This window comes from Polypterus senegalus, chromosome 1, assembly GCF_016835505.1.
Source record: "Polypterus senegalus isolate Bchr_013 chromosome 1, ASM1683550v1, whole genome shotgun sequence".
NCBI lineage: Eukaryota > Metazoa > Chordata > Cladistia > Polypteriformes > Polypteridae > Polypterus > Polypterus senegalus.
The window spans coordinates 273065937-273081159 of NC_053154.1; the positions used below are offsets into that span (position 1 = coordinate 273065937).

Below are 15223 nucleotides of genomic sequence, written 5' to 3' on the forward strand. Positions count from 1 at the left end.
GCCATGATAAGGGCCAAAAAGTCATCAAACAAAACAACACAAACGGAACACTTGTGTCACGAGCAAACTAGTTCGCCCACGTAGTCTGTAAGTACGACGCTAACGCCATAAGCTGAAACACTTGTGTCTCAATTTTTTTAAGTTTTTATGGGAGTGAGTGTTGTAAACTCGAAACGTCGTATGTCGAGCCGTCGTAACCCGAGGACCCCCTGTACATGGGAGAGTTGCAAGGTGAAAATCACTGCTAAAGAAGAGAGACTAAAGGTTTGGCTAACATTTGCAAAAAAACATCTAGATTGCCTCCCAAAACTTGTGGGATAATGTTTTGTGGACTGATGAGTCAAAAGTGGAAATTTTTGGAAGACATCTGACCTGAAGCTAACACAGCTTTCCACATCATAGTGGTGACTCGGGGGCTAAGGATCTGTGCTGGCATCTGGAAGATTGCTGGTTTAAATCTCATTACTGCACGAAAGGGTCCTGCTCCATTGGGCCCTTGAGCAAGGCCCTTAACCCGAAAATTGCTCCAGGGATGCTGTACAATGGCTGGCCCTGCACTCTGACCTCCAGAAGTCAAGCAAATAGACAATTTCCCCTCCAGGATTAATACAGTGTACAAAATTTCTCCAAAAGAAAAAATCACACCCACAGTAAAACATGATGGTGGTAATGTGATGGAGTGGTGAAGCTTGGCTGCTTCAGTGCCTGGATAACTTACTGTAACTGAGGGGAGCATAAATTGGTCCTCTACTAGGAAAAAACTGATGGAGAATGTCCAGTCATCGGTCTGTGATCTTAAGTTCAAGTGCAATTAGATTATTCAGCAGGACTTCAATCCAAAGCATGAGAGCAAGTCCTTCTCTGAATGGGTGGAAAAAAAAAAATGAAAAACACTATTTAATGTTTTGGATTAGCCTGATAAAAGTCCTAACTTTAAACCAATTGAGATGTTGTGGCGGTACCTTAAATAGACAGTTCTTAGTTAACAGCCCTCCATTGTGGCTGAATTAAAGCAATTCTGTAGAGAAAAGTGGGCCAGACTTTTCCCACAGCTATGTCTCCTGTTACCAGAAACGTTTGAATGCAGTTGTTGCTGCAAAAGTGGCACAATCGTGTATATTCGTGACATAATGGAATGAAGAGATTTTTTTTTCCACATGGCTGATATAGGTGTTTGTTTTTCAATAAATCATGAGAGTGTATGTGTCTGATTCTGTTCAGTAGTGTGCCGTATGGCTTTGAGTGCACTGTACTTGACACAACAAATTTGGTGCCCTGGAAGCACACAGAGAAACAAATCTTTGTGTTTGACCCATTGCAATCAATTTCATCCATTTTATTATTTTTTTGTTTCATAAATTGAACAATTGACTATATTAGATAGAAGCAGCAGCAACTAGTGAACATTTTACAGACTAAATATTTATTAGAGTGTTTAGCTTATGCCTAGAGAACACAATTTTAAAGCATTTAGCCCCAAGCTAGATGTAATACTAGCTGTCAATTGAAGTCACAGCTGGCTGATGGATGACCAGGTTAGTTCAGATGTAGATTCAGAGGTTCAACATCATCTTCAGCAGTCCCAATATGTTTTGTGAATAGGGGGTCTGTTTTATTTGATGAGTGCTACAGTCTTTTACACAATACTGAACAAGTACATGTAAACTGTAAAATGTTTATTTGCTAGTGTTACTGTGGAGGAAGTGGAATTTGTCTTGCTTTAGAACAGAAGTCATTGAGCTAAAGGAAAAAGATATTTAAAAAAACAAAGGAAATAATGGAGTAGAGTGTAGTTAAGTGGCATGAGATGTGTTTTTCCTGTGATTGATTAATATGTAACTTTTATTTACACTGTGAATCTAACAGTATTCAGTCTTTATGAAAGTTTAATTTAAAGTGAAAACCGCATATCAAGGTTTAATTGCAGTTGGCATATACCACGTATGTAGCCCTATATTTTTAACCTACATTAAAATATAGGTGAACTAATAATTTTTAATATGAGGTATTTGAATCTCATTTGTTTGAAATGAAAACTCTAAAGGTTCATCTGACATGTGATCTCTGTCTGTCTGTCTCTCTCTTTCTCAAAACCTATACACATTTTTTCTTGTATGTGATAATCTCTTATTTCAAGTGCATGGACAGTTTTAATTGTCTTCATATCTTGTTGGTCCTTATTTTCAGTGAAAAGTGGGCTAACAGTTGATGCCCTCAAATTGCATAATGAACTACAATCAGATCAGTTGGCACACACAGAAAATAAGGATGGAGAAGCTTCTCCGATGGATGAAACTGGGCAGACGGAACGCACAACTGGTACCTTCTTGAGTGGACTGTCAGATTGTTCTAATATAACATTTCATAAAGTGCAGCGATTCTGGGAGTCCAATTCTGCATCTCACAAAGAGGTTAGTAATGTTTATGAATATGTATTATGTATTTTTATTTTTTTTTTGTTTTGGGTTGTAGTTTGGTGGTTGACACACTAGCCCTCAACTTTGAGATTTGAGGTCACTTAGCACATACTTTTGATGAGGTGGTTTAAATGGATGGTGTGAATATAATTTAATTTCTGTTTACAGCCAGACAGAGCATTTACCTGCACCACAAGTGAATCAAGGGAGGGGGGAAAAAGAGCTTTTCAAAAACTCAGAATAGGATTGGGCAATAAACTGGTTTTGTCCAGTATATTAGATGAACATTTTTCTTACATACTGAATTTTGGAAAAAGCTATTGTACCAGTGTGCCAAAACACCAGAAAACTCTCAAACACATTTAAAGACAAAGTAAATTTTATTACATAATAAGCTAATCTGTGCAAGCAAAAGAAAAAGGAAAATGTGATTTTTTTTTCATGTTTTAAAGGTAATGTGTGTGTGTGTAGACTTGTAAGTGAACTGTGTGTAAAAAGTGACCATAACCCTTTAAGGATATTATCCAGAGTGCTGTGCAGTTCAACCTGATCGATGATTTGATGTAAACAAGAACAGTGGATAGGAAAGAGCCATATCCTGTGCTTGGTTTGCTTGGCTGCAACATAAGTTAGATGGTATACCTTAATTGGTTCAAGTGAGATAAATACCTGCTATCTTCTGAGTAACAGAGTGTTAATAAGCATGTGCACAATTAAGTAGAAATAACATGTATTTATTTGTTAAAAATGTTTCAGTGTGAAAAGCATATGTAAAATATGTTATACAGGTATTTACCATGATACAGATTTTTAATGATACTGCTCCCTCCTCTGCAAATATGATTTTCACATGATCAGACACTGACTTCAGTTTTGTTGGGATAATGCTCTTTGTGATCTCATTTGTTATGTGAAGATAATCCTTTCCTAAGTTCTCTGTAGCAGATGACCTGTACTATACCTAGAAACACTTATTTTCCTGTATTTCTTTTGGCAGGACTCCGAGTCTATAGTGTCTATGGTTTTAGATAACTTATACTTTTGCAACCTTTATAAGCAGTTGTACATTGTCTGTCTGGAGGAAGAAATTCAGTTTAGTGTTTCTTCAGATGTTCTTTGTTTACAGAGCAAATGCAAGAGAAGTGGAAATGCTGAAAGCATATATTGCTGTTTGCTAGAATATAGGGAAGATTTACACATTTTGGAGTTTCAGTGTGGATAACAATATTTTAATATTTCTAAAAGTCTGAACAGAAAAATAGTCTCCATTAGTGTGGACTAAGCCTTACTTTGTTAATTTTGCTCAGGTTTACTAAAGTGAATTGTTTTCAAGCAAATGAGATTTTCAAGTAAATCAAGAGTTATTACTACTGATGATGGAAATGGTTATGAAGGAATTTCTAAAAAAAAATGCACAAAAAGAAAAAAAAATTTCACACCATTTTGTTAATATTTGTTACTGCAAAATTCACTCCCAAGAGAACAAGGTGTTAATATTTCAAGGGTTAGGAGGCTTAGAGTCTTTGGATACCTTTTTCATTGGCCAGCATTGGTGTTCATGAGACATCAGTAGATAAACAATAAACACGACTGGTCCGCATTAGAGGATGTCAAATATGAAACCATTTCCAAACCCTTCCCTCCGGTTCAAATTTTGGGCTCCATCTAAATTTATCCAAAGAAAACATGGGAAAGTCATAAATATGTTGGAATAATGTTTTGTTGGCAGATTAGGAGAATTTTCAACTGTTTGATGCTGCATTTCCTGAAGAAAAAAATCATCACCCCAATAGTGCATAATAACAGTGGAAGTTAAACATTCTGGATCTGATTACCTAAACACCTTAAACTTCTTGAGTATGATTTTTTTTTTTTTTGCATTGTCCAGGGAAATTCTACAGAGTATGAATCTTTGATTCACCTTGGCACCTTCTTGTACCTGAACATCGCTAATCATGACCACGATAGCCAGGATAATGAGGCTGTATAAGACACGAGAACAGTTGCAAGAAGTTTGTTGGGCAGTGTCCAAAAAAAAAAAACACACAGTGCAAGTTCTACAAATAAGTAATCCATAGCAAAAACAAGTGATATTAGTGATAATCAAAATTAATCCATAAATAAGTAAGTAAATAATCTAACAAGGGTTCATATCAAGTTTAAAATCGCAGAGTTCAAATCAATTTTTCTCCTCCTCTTTTTGAGCTCCAGTGCATCTTTCACTTCTGCCTTGCTCACATACCTGCCGCGTCTCCACAGCAAGGCAAAGGTGCCAGCAAGCACGGTTCCCACTCTGACTCCCGTTCCAACCACATCACTCGGTCACTGATGGAATACTCAAAGCCAATGCGCAATATTTAGGAGAATTTTTTTTTTTAAGGTCATCCATTAATTAAAAACTTTTTAGTATTAAAAGTGATTACAGAGCTTACGTAAAATTGTATATATTGTTCTTTTTTTCATAGGAGCTCAGGTATCTGCAGGCCTATAATCAATCACATTGATCTGGTCCCTCAAAGAAATTGGCATTAGAATATTTCACATTTTTTAACTCATGCAGTTCCTCAGACTGGTGTTTCATAATTTTTAGAGCAGAAAATACTCTTATTTCCCGCTGTGCCCACAGGTATGACCAATCCAACATCATCTAGTTTTGTTAAATTTGGAAAAGACTATGTTAGTTCATATATTGATGCGAATTTTGATTGTTGTATAAGTATGCTTTAACCACTTTTGATGCAGTGGCCCATTTTGTTTACCATTTTTGTTTAGTAATTATAGTTTAACTTGATTTTTAGAATAACAATAAAAAAGAATCTCGGCAGCCTCACTTTGATTACAACTTTCAGCATTATTGAAAAGCAGGAAATGATTGGCATATCAGGAAATCTTGCATCTAAATGATTAACAACTGTGCTTAAGTACTTGTCATAAATTGTAGCCTTGAATTTAATAACATTAAGACATGAATAATAAATATGAAGATCTGATCACTCATCTGCAAGATGTTGATGAAAATTTTAATAATGTCTACCAGGGATTTATTTTCAGTTCCATGATGAGCAGTTTTGTGGCTTATATTGGTTATATTTCTGTCAAGTTTAGATCTTGTCTGTTTACTCTAGACAGCTTGGGACAGTAAAAATGTAAGCTTTAATATGTCCAGTTAAGGTTTAAGCTATAATATTTCATTCAGTAGCTTCTCCTTCAAGCACAGCTATAAATAACAACACTCATTTTGCTTTCCCTTAGAAACTGTACTGCAGAGTCATGACAAAGTCATCTAGCACTATTGTCCATTCTAAGTTTTAGCTGAGATATGTTCAGTATATTTTGTATGCAAGTAAACTAGATATCCTGATGGAAGAACTTTGGAAGAAGCAAAGCAGTTGCTCTAAAATATTAAATTTCACTGAATAAGACATTTCAGCAGCTGCTTAAGCACTGGAAAGAGCCAATCAAAGGTTTATACAATGGCAGGTGACCACAAGTCTCTCTTCTTTATCTTATGAGCAGTTTTGTAACACCCTTTTATTTCCCAATTACAACGTCTGGTTCAGCAAATCCTAGGCCAACCTGATTACAAGTTTGTAAACCTTCAGTCTCAATTGGTGTATTAGTAATTGTCACATGTAAAAAAAAAAAAGGAAAAAGAATATTTGAATGTTTTTCATATTGTGCGGAACCATTCATTATGAATCTGAACTTGAAAGAGTACTGTCTCAGTCTTTCCAAATGTATAAGCAGATGTTTTTGCCAATAATGGTACATTTCTGCAGCCTTTTATGGTAATTTCTCTAAATGTGTGCAAGTTCTGTGTTGTTTGCAAAAGTGACTTCTTAGGATCTGGGGTTTGCTGTTTCAAAGATGTGGCAAGAGTGAAAAGTATTGGTTGGCCGTATATTATATTGGATTAAAGACAACATAGTCCTTATTTAATTTGCTGCCTCCAATTTACTGTGTTACTCTTTTTAACGTGCTACATAATCTTTTTTTGTTCCAGTTGTAAAAAAATATTTTTTGCAACATTGTTTCATAGCTATGTATCTGTAATGCTCCTTGGGATGTTGGTTTTTGTTGGTGTACATAATATGCATAAAAGCTGCTAACTAAACATTTGCCTGGAGGCCTGTGTGTTTCTTTGTACCTGTCACAAACTTTTTTTTATTCTTTGTTTAAACTTAAATGAATTTAAGAGAAATACTCTTAAAAAAGACATCAATCCATTTAAAATTTATTCTTGCAGATATGTGCAGTACTGGCAGCTGTCACTGATGTTATTCGTTCCCAAGGAGGAAAGGAAACAGAAACTGAATACTTTGCGGCCCTGGTAAGAAATTAAGAACCTACTCCCAGTATGTGTTTCATTAATGTAAAAAGAGTAGTTTTAAAAGCAAAAAAAAAAATGTATCACTTAATTGTAATGTTTTAGAGAATTTTGTTTAACCTTGGTATTGTTTTAAAACTGAATCAAGTGCTTTTTCCCATCTTTGTAGATGACCACACTAGAAGTTGTGGATTCTGGTGAGAGTATGGCTGCTGTTGCTTTCCTCTTAAACCTAGTGCTTAAGCGGTATGAATCAGACATAAAAGCAAATGTTTGCTAAGCTTTTCAAATTCTTCTGTTAATTTTAATTTGTTTATTGCAGTGTTCCAAGCTCAGTCCTTATCAAAAAGTTTTCTGATACATCAAAAGTCTTCATGAACATAATGTCTTCTAATGCAAGTTTGGAATCCCCATTAGGACTTAGATTGGTGAGTAAGGTAAACTTTTTTAAATATTAAAGAGTAGTCATCATGGGTATTATGTGCCCCTTAAAAGACATGTTTTTATATCTTTATGTTGGGAGCCATCTGTGTTGATATTTTTTTTTGTCCTCTTTGATGTAATCTGCCACATTGTTTTACGAATTTTAAATTGTATGAAATGAAACAATTAGGAAGCCATGCCCCCAGGTTATAATACCCTCTTAATACCACTTTTATGTATTTTTTACATTTTATATTTTATTGTGGAGTGGTAGCTCTGAGGCTAGGGATTTGCACTGGCAATTGGAAGGTTGCCAGTTCAAGTCCCGTAAATGACAAAAGTGACTACTACGTTGGGCCCTTGAGCAAGGCCCTTAACCTGCAATTGCTGTGTCCTGGGTATCATGTTAATCTGCATGTAGGCCCTCCAACCTGCAGGGAACTCCAGCCACCATAAAAAAAACCTCATACTGTTTCACTCCATCTGAATTAGTGTGGTGCTGAGGTGTCACCCGTTGCATGGCTGCACTCGGATCTTAATCTGGGATCCTGAGGCGGTTGGGTTGTCATGTGGTGAGTGCGGCAATGCGCTGTGTCAGCACGTGCTCCTAACCTCTCTCTTACATTTTATATACCTGTTTTTGTCATGCAGTTGAATGTCTTGTATAAAAATCAATACATTATTAGAGAATGATAGACTATTGTATTTTATAGGTCTGTCATGGATTAATCAGTCTTTTATTTTTTGCTTTTTATGTTCAACTAAAATTCTCAGTAATTAGCAGTTATAGAAGTCATTAATTTAAAAAGACTTAAACAAATGAAACAGACTGTGCCTGTATTAGTAATTGACCTAGACAACATTTAAAAAAAATAGTTTATCCAAATGGTATACATTTTCAAAAAATAAAGAAATTTGAAGGAATTCAATTATTTAATCCTGAAAAGGCTAAGCCACTAGTGTAGGTTTTCATTATGCTCCTGTTTTCTGGTTGTTTAACATACAGGTGGATATGACACTGAAGCAGCTAAATTCAGCGTCATTTGAATTTCTGCCTGTGCCAAAATCTCCACAGTAAAGAGTTAATTAAAAATGTTAAAAAAGTCTCAAAAATGTTTTATTAAATTTGGCTGTTAACAATGTTCTTTACAAATCTATTGCAAAGGTTAGTCTCCTACTGATGTATATTTGTGAATATAGAATAAGAACAGTAAAAAAGCAAGTCAATTGAGTAACAAGATGAAGTAACACATATTGCTAACGAGTAATGCAGATCTGACTTGAGAGTCGGAGCCTTATGTTTTTTTTAAACCATATTTTTCAGATCTTATCCTGTCTCAGTACATTACTAAAGAAGCAGGACGCTTCTGTTTGGAGTTATGCTTCAACACTGCAGGTCTATCATGGGTTGCTTAGCTTTACTGTTCACTCCAAGCCCAAGGTAAGCCCAGCTGCAAATACACTATCTACTCATTTTCTGATCTAAATTTACTGGAGATTAAAAAAGAAATATGTTTTACATGCATGTATCTTTAATAGGTACGTAAAATGGCACAGCAGGGTGTTTGCTCAGTCCTTAAAGGTGGTGACTTAATGTTTGGAGATTCCCCTCCGTCACATCATCCGGCAGCTCAATCAACTGCTAAATTCTGTATAAAAGAGATGGAACGAGCTGGAAGTAAGTGTTCAGCTCTCACTGTTTCATACATTGTAGAGTTTGATTTGTGCACTTTCACTTTACTGACCCATATTTTTACATTAAAGAAAGTCAAGAAAACACCACAACTCTGCACATTATGGAGCTCTTGAAAGAGTTGTTGCCTTGTTTCCCTGTTAGCTCTGTAAAGTCTTGTTGTGAGATGCTACTGCGAGTTATGACTTTAAACAATGTGGTAAGAATATTATTTTTCCTATATTTAAGATATTTGCTGTATTTAATAATAAATTTATATCTTTTTCAAACTTATGTTACTTGAGAAATTACACTGTGTATGTTCCTCAATGAAGTGAAATGGGCAGGTTGCAAGTTTTACATGTTTTGTTGTAATTTAGTTCATTTCATGACAAATTTTTCCTAATGCTATGAAAAGTTTATTTTAATGTTTTTAAAGAGTTGTTTAGTTCTGCTCTATTCCTTTAAAATATTTTATATCTCAATTTTGCAGCTTGTGACTGCCGGAGCAATGCAGGCCTTTCACAGGCTTTTTTCTGCTAAACCAAAACCATCAACACTTTCATCTGAACTCAATGCACAGATAATTACAGTATGTTAAACCTTGTTACTCTCTAAGTATACAAATGAAGTTTTAAAATCATGAATATATATATTATTGGCTTTTTTCCATAGAACTATGTTTCTTTTTCAGGCTTTGTATGATTACCTTCCCAGTGAAAATGACCTTCAGCCAATGTTAGCCTGGCTGACAGTTATGGAAAAAGCTCACATTCATCTTTCCAGGTAAGGCTGTTTATTTGAAAACATTGTGAATTTGATTTACAAAAGGATGTAATAGTTTAGCTGCCTTCTTCTAAAGATCTTGCAAATGCAGTACTCCCTGGGAGTTTTGGATGTTGTCTGCTAGTTATTTAAGATTGTAACAGTTAATATGGCATTGTATATGAATGGCTTTCATAAGTAGCTAAACACCAAAGGTTTAGTCACAATATTAAAAATTTCCCATCTGTTGAAACCTTTTCAACTTAAGGATAGTTGGGAAGAGTTACTGTCATGCCTGGGTACTTATTTGATAGTAGTTAATAGTAATAGATGTTTAGAGCAAAACCTATAAAGAGAAGTTGAGACGGGATTACTTTTACATGGCTGACCAGCCTAGTTCAGGTTAATTCTTATCTGCTTCTTTCCAGCAGCCACATTTTGCCTGGTCAAATTCTGTTTATATAGGAGACTAGCAAAATACCCGCGATTCGCAGCGGAGAAGTAGTGTGTTAAAGAAGCAATGAAAAGAAAAGGAAACATTTTGAAAATAATGTAACCTGATTGTCAATGTAATTGTTTTGTCACTGTTGTGAGTGTTATATATATATATTTACACACACACACATAAACATATATATATACATATCTATACATATACACATATATACATACATATATATCTACATATATACACACATATATATACACACATATACATACTGTACATACACACACATATATACACACAAATACATATATATATATACATATATACACACACACATATATAAACATATATATACATATACATACATATCTACATATATACACACACAGCTATTTCGTATCGGTGCAATACGCTGTTTGTTAAAGCAGTTGACTCCGCTCTTACGTGCAATAACAAATCAAATTATTCAGTTGTCTTTGCTCATATGTCATTTTAGAGCTGGACGCCTGGCATCTTTTTTTGGCCACAAGTTCGTTTCTGTTTGGTGTGAGGTTCTGTGTTGTGGAGATTCTCAGGATGGATTGCAGGTGCTCATCAGTGAGGCGACTCCTGTGTGCTGTTTTGTTAGTCTTTATCACTGAGAAGAGCTTCTCACACAGATATGTGCTACCAAACATGCACAAGGTTCGAGCCGCATGTAGACGGACTTTTTTTGTTCATCAAAGTCACCAAAGCGCCGTGCAAACTCAGTGCGCAGTGCGCTCAGTTTATCAGCAAAGTGCGTATTTGGGAACACCGTAGTGACGACTTGGTTTAACAGTACTTGGCAACAGGGAAAGTGGGGCAAGGTGAACTGGTGCATTTGTGTCTCCCATAAAAGCAGCTTCACTTGAAATCACTTTGTGATTGTGCACGGGTTAAAACGTCCGCTGAAGTGTCAGATTCTTATTTAATTATGCTGTTTTCTGTATCTTCTGAATTGCATTCAGGTTACCCTGATGCAAGGCAGCTGAAGCGCTGCATTATGGGATCTGTAGTTTATTGTGTTACCAGCGCTTCATATACCGGGCTTTAATAACAATAATACAGTATATAAAATGATCTCGGGCGGATATAATTACGCCGGGCGGATGTGGCCCGCGCCCTTGAGTTTGACACATATGGACTAAATAGAACTTGAAAAGATATGTTTTTCAAATGTGATCGCAATTCAGATAGAGTTGACGCGACTACAGCCTGCATGCCTCAATGAGTCATCCTCCCTCGCTCTTACTTTTTTACCGTTCATCTAATGAATACACTGAGTATGGCTTTACCAAAACAATCATTGATGGCGAATAAAGTATCCATTATTCGAGTATGTAGAGCGGGATATATATATATATACATATATATATATACCCGCGTATCGCAGCGGAGAAGTAGTGTGTTAAAGAAGGTAGAAAAGAAAAGGGAACATTTTAAAAATAACGTAACATGACTGTCAATATACAGTATTTGTTTTGTGAGTGTTACTGAGTGTTGCTGTCATCAAGGATTTGATTATCATTATTTCTTTCAATCAGGTTCGTATTTGTAGGATGTGTTGTGTTCAAGTTACATTCCGTGTTTGTCAATCGTTGTAAAGATGACAGGTTTCATTCATCGATTCGTTTCTTACTGCATCAATAAACAGCTCGTCTTCTTCTTTATCTGAGACCTGACACACTGCATGCACAGGTTTTTTACACTGTCTTCCTTTAGCGGGACATTGACTTTTTCCACCGTGTGCTTTGTTTCCACAGTAGCTGCATTTATGAATATGCTTATCAGACGCTTCATATTTTTGCTGCCTTTTCAATTGTGTAATTCGGTTTTTGTTCAGTGCTCTTTGGAACTGTTGCTTTTTATCTGTGCACTGCGTCAGTTCACGTGAGCCACTCGGTGTACATGCATCGAAGGTTCCCAGCTGTGCTGGTGCCATCTCGTGCTATGTCCATAGCTGTATTTAATGTTACCTTAGTCCTGGCACTTAAAACTTTCTCTCGCAGTTTCGCTGAGTTTGTGTCAAACACCACCCTGACCATCTCATCTTCCTCTCCATAAGCACAGTCCTTCACCCGTGAATATTTACCCGTGGCAGTTTGCTATTGGATTGCCGCTGACGGACGGCCTTATATGGGCAGGCACTAAATTACAAGCGCCAGCGCAGCCTGTCTATGAACTTAATTTAAAGTGTAGGTTTACATCGTGCTTTGTTTCCGAAGTAGCAGAACTCATGAATATGGTTGTATATGTCACTTTCGCTTTCTTATTGTTTCGCTGCCTTCTCAATTATATAATGCATGTTTTCTTAAGCGCTTTTTTGAGCTCTTCCTGGTTTTCTATGTACTGCATGATTACGTGGGAGGCGTGATGATGTCACACGAAACTCCGCCCCGGCGTTGAAGCTCATCTCCATTACAGTAAATGGAGAAAAACTGCTTCAAGTTATGACCATTACGCGTAGAATTTCGATATAAAACCTGCCCAACTTTTGTAAGGAAGCTGTAAGGAATGAACCTGCCAAATTTCAGCCTTCCACCCACACGGGAAGTTGGAGAATTAGTGATGAGTCAGTGAGTGAGTCAGTGAGTGAGTGAGGGCTTTGCCTTTTATTAGTATAGATACAAAAAAAGATTTAAATTTTGACAAACTTGAAATGTCACAGTTTAATGAACCATTTAAAGAAGAGCTGGATAGATCTCTGGAGCTCGGAATGTTTTATTGAGAGATCAGGACACCATATGAAATAAAATATTCTAACAGAGATATTCTAACTTTGTCATCTTAGCTTTGTAAATATATAGAACAGAGGATTAATGTGGCCATTGATGATAATATGGATTAATTTACTCCTTATCTGGTTAGACATGCCCACAAGCATTGTTTCAGATTTACCATAGATCCTTAAAGTTAAAGTCCAAAACATCCTCCGAGAGCAACTTCTCCCAACCATCCAAGAACAGTTTGGTGACGAATAATGCCTTTTTTCTGGATAATGGAGCACTGTGCCATAAGGCAGAAGTGATAACTAAGTGGCTTAGGGAGTAAAACATCAAATTTATGGGTCCATGGCCAGGAAACTCCCCAGACTTTAATCCCATTGATAACTTGTGATCAATCCACAAGAGGCAGGTGGACAAACAAAACCTCACAAATTCTGACAAACATCGATTATATAAGAATGGGCTGCCATCAGTCAGGATTTGGCCTAGAGGTTGATTGACAGCATGCCAGAGAAAATTGCAGAGGTCTTGAAAAAGAAAGGCCAACACTGCAGATATTGACTCTTTGCATAAACGTAATGTAACTGTCAATAAAAGCCTTTCAAACTTATGAAATTCTTATAATTATACTTCAGTATACATAGAACATCTGACAAAGCGATCTAAAAACACTGAAGCAGCAAACTTTGTGAAAACTAATACTTGTGTCATTCTCAAAACGTTTGGTCACGACTGTAGAGTTTCTAATTTACTGCCAACACTGTAGCATGTTTTGTAATCAAAAGAACATTGTGTTTTTGAAAACCGTCATAATGATAAAGTTTCAGTAAATTTAATGTGAAGGTATGTTATGGTGGAAACTCTAACTCTGAGAATGTAACAGTTATTTTGTCACTATGCATTCATCGGTGGATTGCTAATGACCAAAATAACTGAAATACATGGCTTGCTCACATGCAAATCACAATATTTTTTTTTCCTTTGTCAGAAGAATGATACCACCTAGATATTTTGAGAATGAGGAATGCTTTTTTTCCAATGGTATTATTATAAATATTACATTTTACTGTGGTGTCCAAAGTATCTATATTATTTATGTCTCTTTCATATTTTCATTATTATCTCTGTATTTTCAGGAATCTTGTAGTAATATTTTTATGTGTCTAGCAAATCATTCTGTCTTATTTTGTGTTTCTGCAAATCTTACTCTTCTGACTTATCATGGTTGTTGAATTGGCAAAGGCTCTGTTATGATATTATATAAAATGATTGCATACTTATTTGACCTGGTAGTAATTTAGTCTATTTTTTTATCAAAGGTGTTTTTGTTTTTGTTGCAAGAAAGCATCATATAAATGGTGTTGTTTGCCATGTCAAAGTGACCTCCCCTAAAATGGAAACGGCTTATAATTGACTTTAATGAAAAATACCCTAATGTTTGTCAGTAAAGGACTGATTTACTACTAGTTACCAAAAAAAGAAGCATAAAGGCGATTGTGTGTTTGTATGCTTGTTCAGTCTTCCACACCACTGAAACTATCTCTGACAAATTTTGCACAATTTACACTTTTGTACAGGGAAAGACTATAGGCATTTTCACTTTGGAAACTACACCACGCTTTATTAGGGAATTGCCCCGAAGATGTGTTTTTGGGATTTGGCACAGGCATGCAAAGTTGCTCCCCACAGTTGATTTAAGCAGGTGAATTTTGGTGTGGGCCTAATTTTTTTTTTCCCTTGGAGATTATTTAGTGATTGCACCTGCAATTCATTCTCTCTCAGGAAACACTGGGTATCCTTCCTAGTAGATAATATTCAAAACTGACATGGACAAGAATATGTAATGTCACCTTCATTCTCTTTTATATGAACTGACACACTTTGGGGGCTTTGCAGAAGTTAACAATGAAGCAATTTGATACAGTAAATGATCATAATGCTGTAATTAATGATTTATGTTAAAGATCTGTGTTGTTTATGTTTCAAAACCAAGAAATGCATCAGTACTTTACTAGTAGACTTTAAAACTGTAAACGTTTTACATGTAATCGTCAGTTTTACATGCTTCTGAGGTTACATTACATAAGCAAATGCACCCAAAATCAGTTTGTACAAGCCATTCAGTTTTACATTTATATTGTTGTCTTGGATAAATGTTTTATATTGACATTTGTGTTGGTGTGTGTGTATATATGTCTATATAATATGTATGTAAAAATGTTACATATTTTGTACTTGCTGTGTTTTGCTGTTCACCATATTTTGTAGTGGCATATTTCTGCATGAATGGAATAAGCAACACATTTTTCTAATTGAACTGCATTATATAGTGACAGTAAATTGACTTGATGCACTTCTGGATGCAGTGTTTCTCTCTGCCTAAGTAATTACTTAACTAATTTGATAACAAAGAGATTAGACATG

General features: G+C 35.8%; 1 protein-coding gene across 1 annotated transcript in view; it reads left to right on the forward strand.

Annotated features, from left to right (window-relative positions):
* rrp12 (ribosomal RNA processing 12 homolog) overlaps positions 1-15223 on the forward strand; it is a 50419-nt gene that overhangs the window by 4392 nt on the left and 30804 nt on the right. The window contains exons 2-10 of the mRNA XM_039774412.1: positions 2188-2411; positions 6664-6747; positions 6914-6990; positions 7067-7172; positions 8492-8608; positions 8707-8845; positions 8932-9059; positions 9333-9431; positions 9534-9625. Of these exons, the coding sequence (XP_039630346.1) occupies positions 2188-2411; positions 6664-6747; positions 6914-6990; positions 7067-7172; positions 8492-8608; positions 8707-8845; positions 8932-9059; positions 9333-9431; positions 9534-9625 (1066 nt within the window). The remainder of the gene's footprint in view (positions 1-2187; positions 2412-6663; positions 6748-6913; positions 6991-7066; positions 7173-8491; positions 8609-8706; positions 8846-8931; positions 9060-9332; positions 9432-9533; positions 9626-15223) is intronic.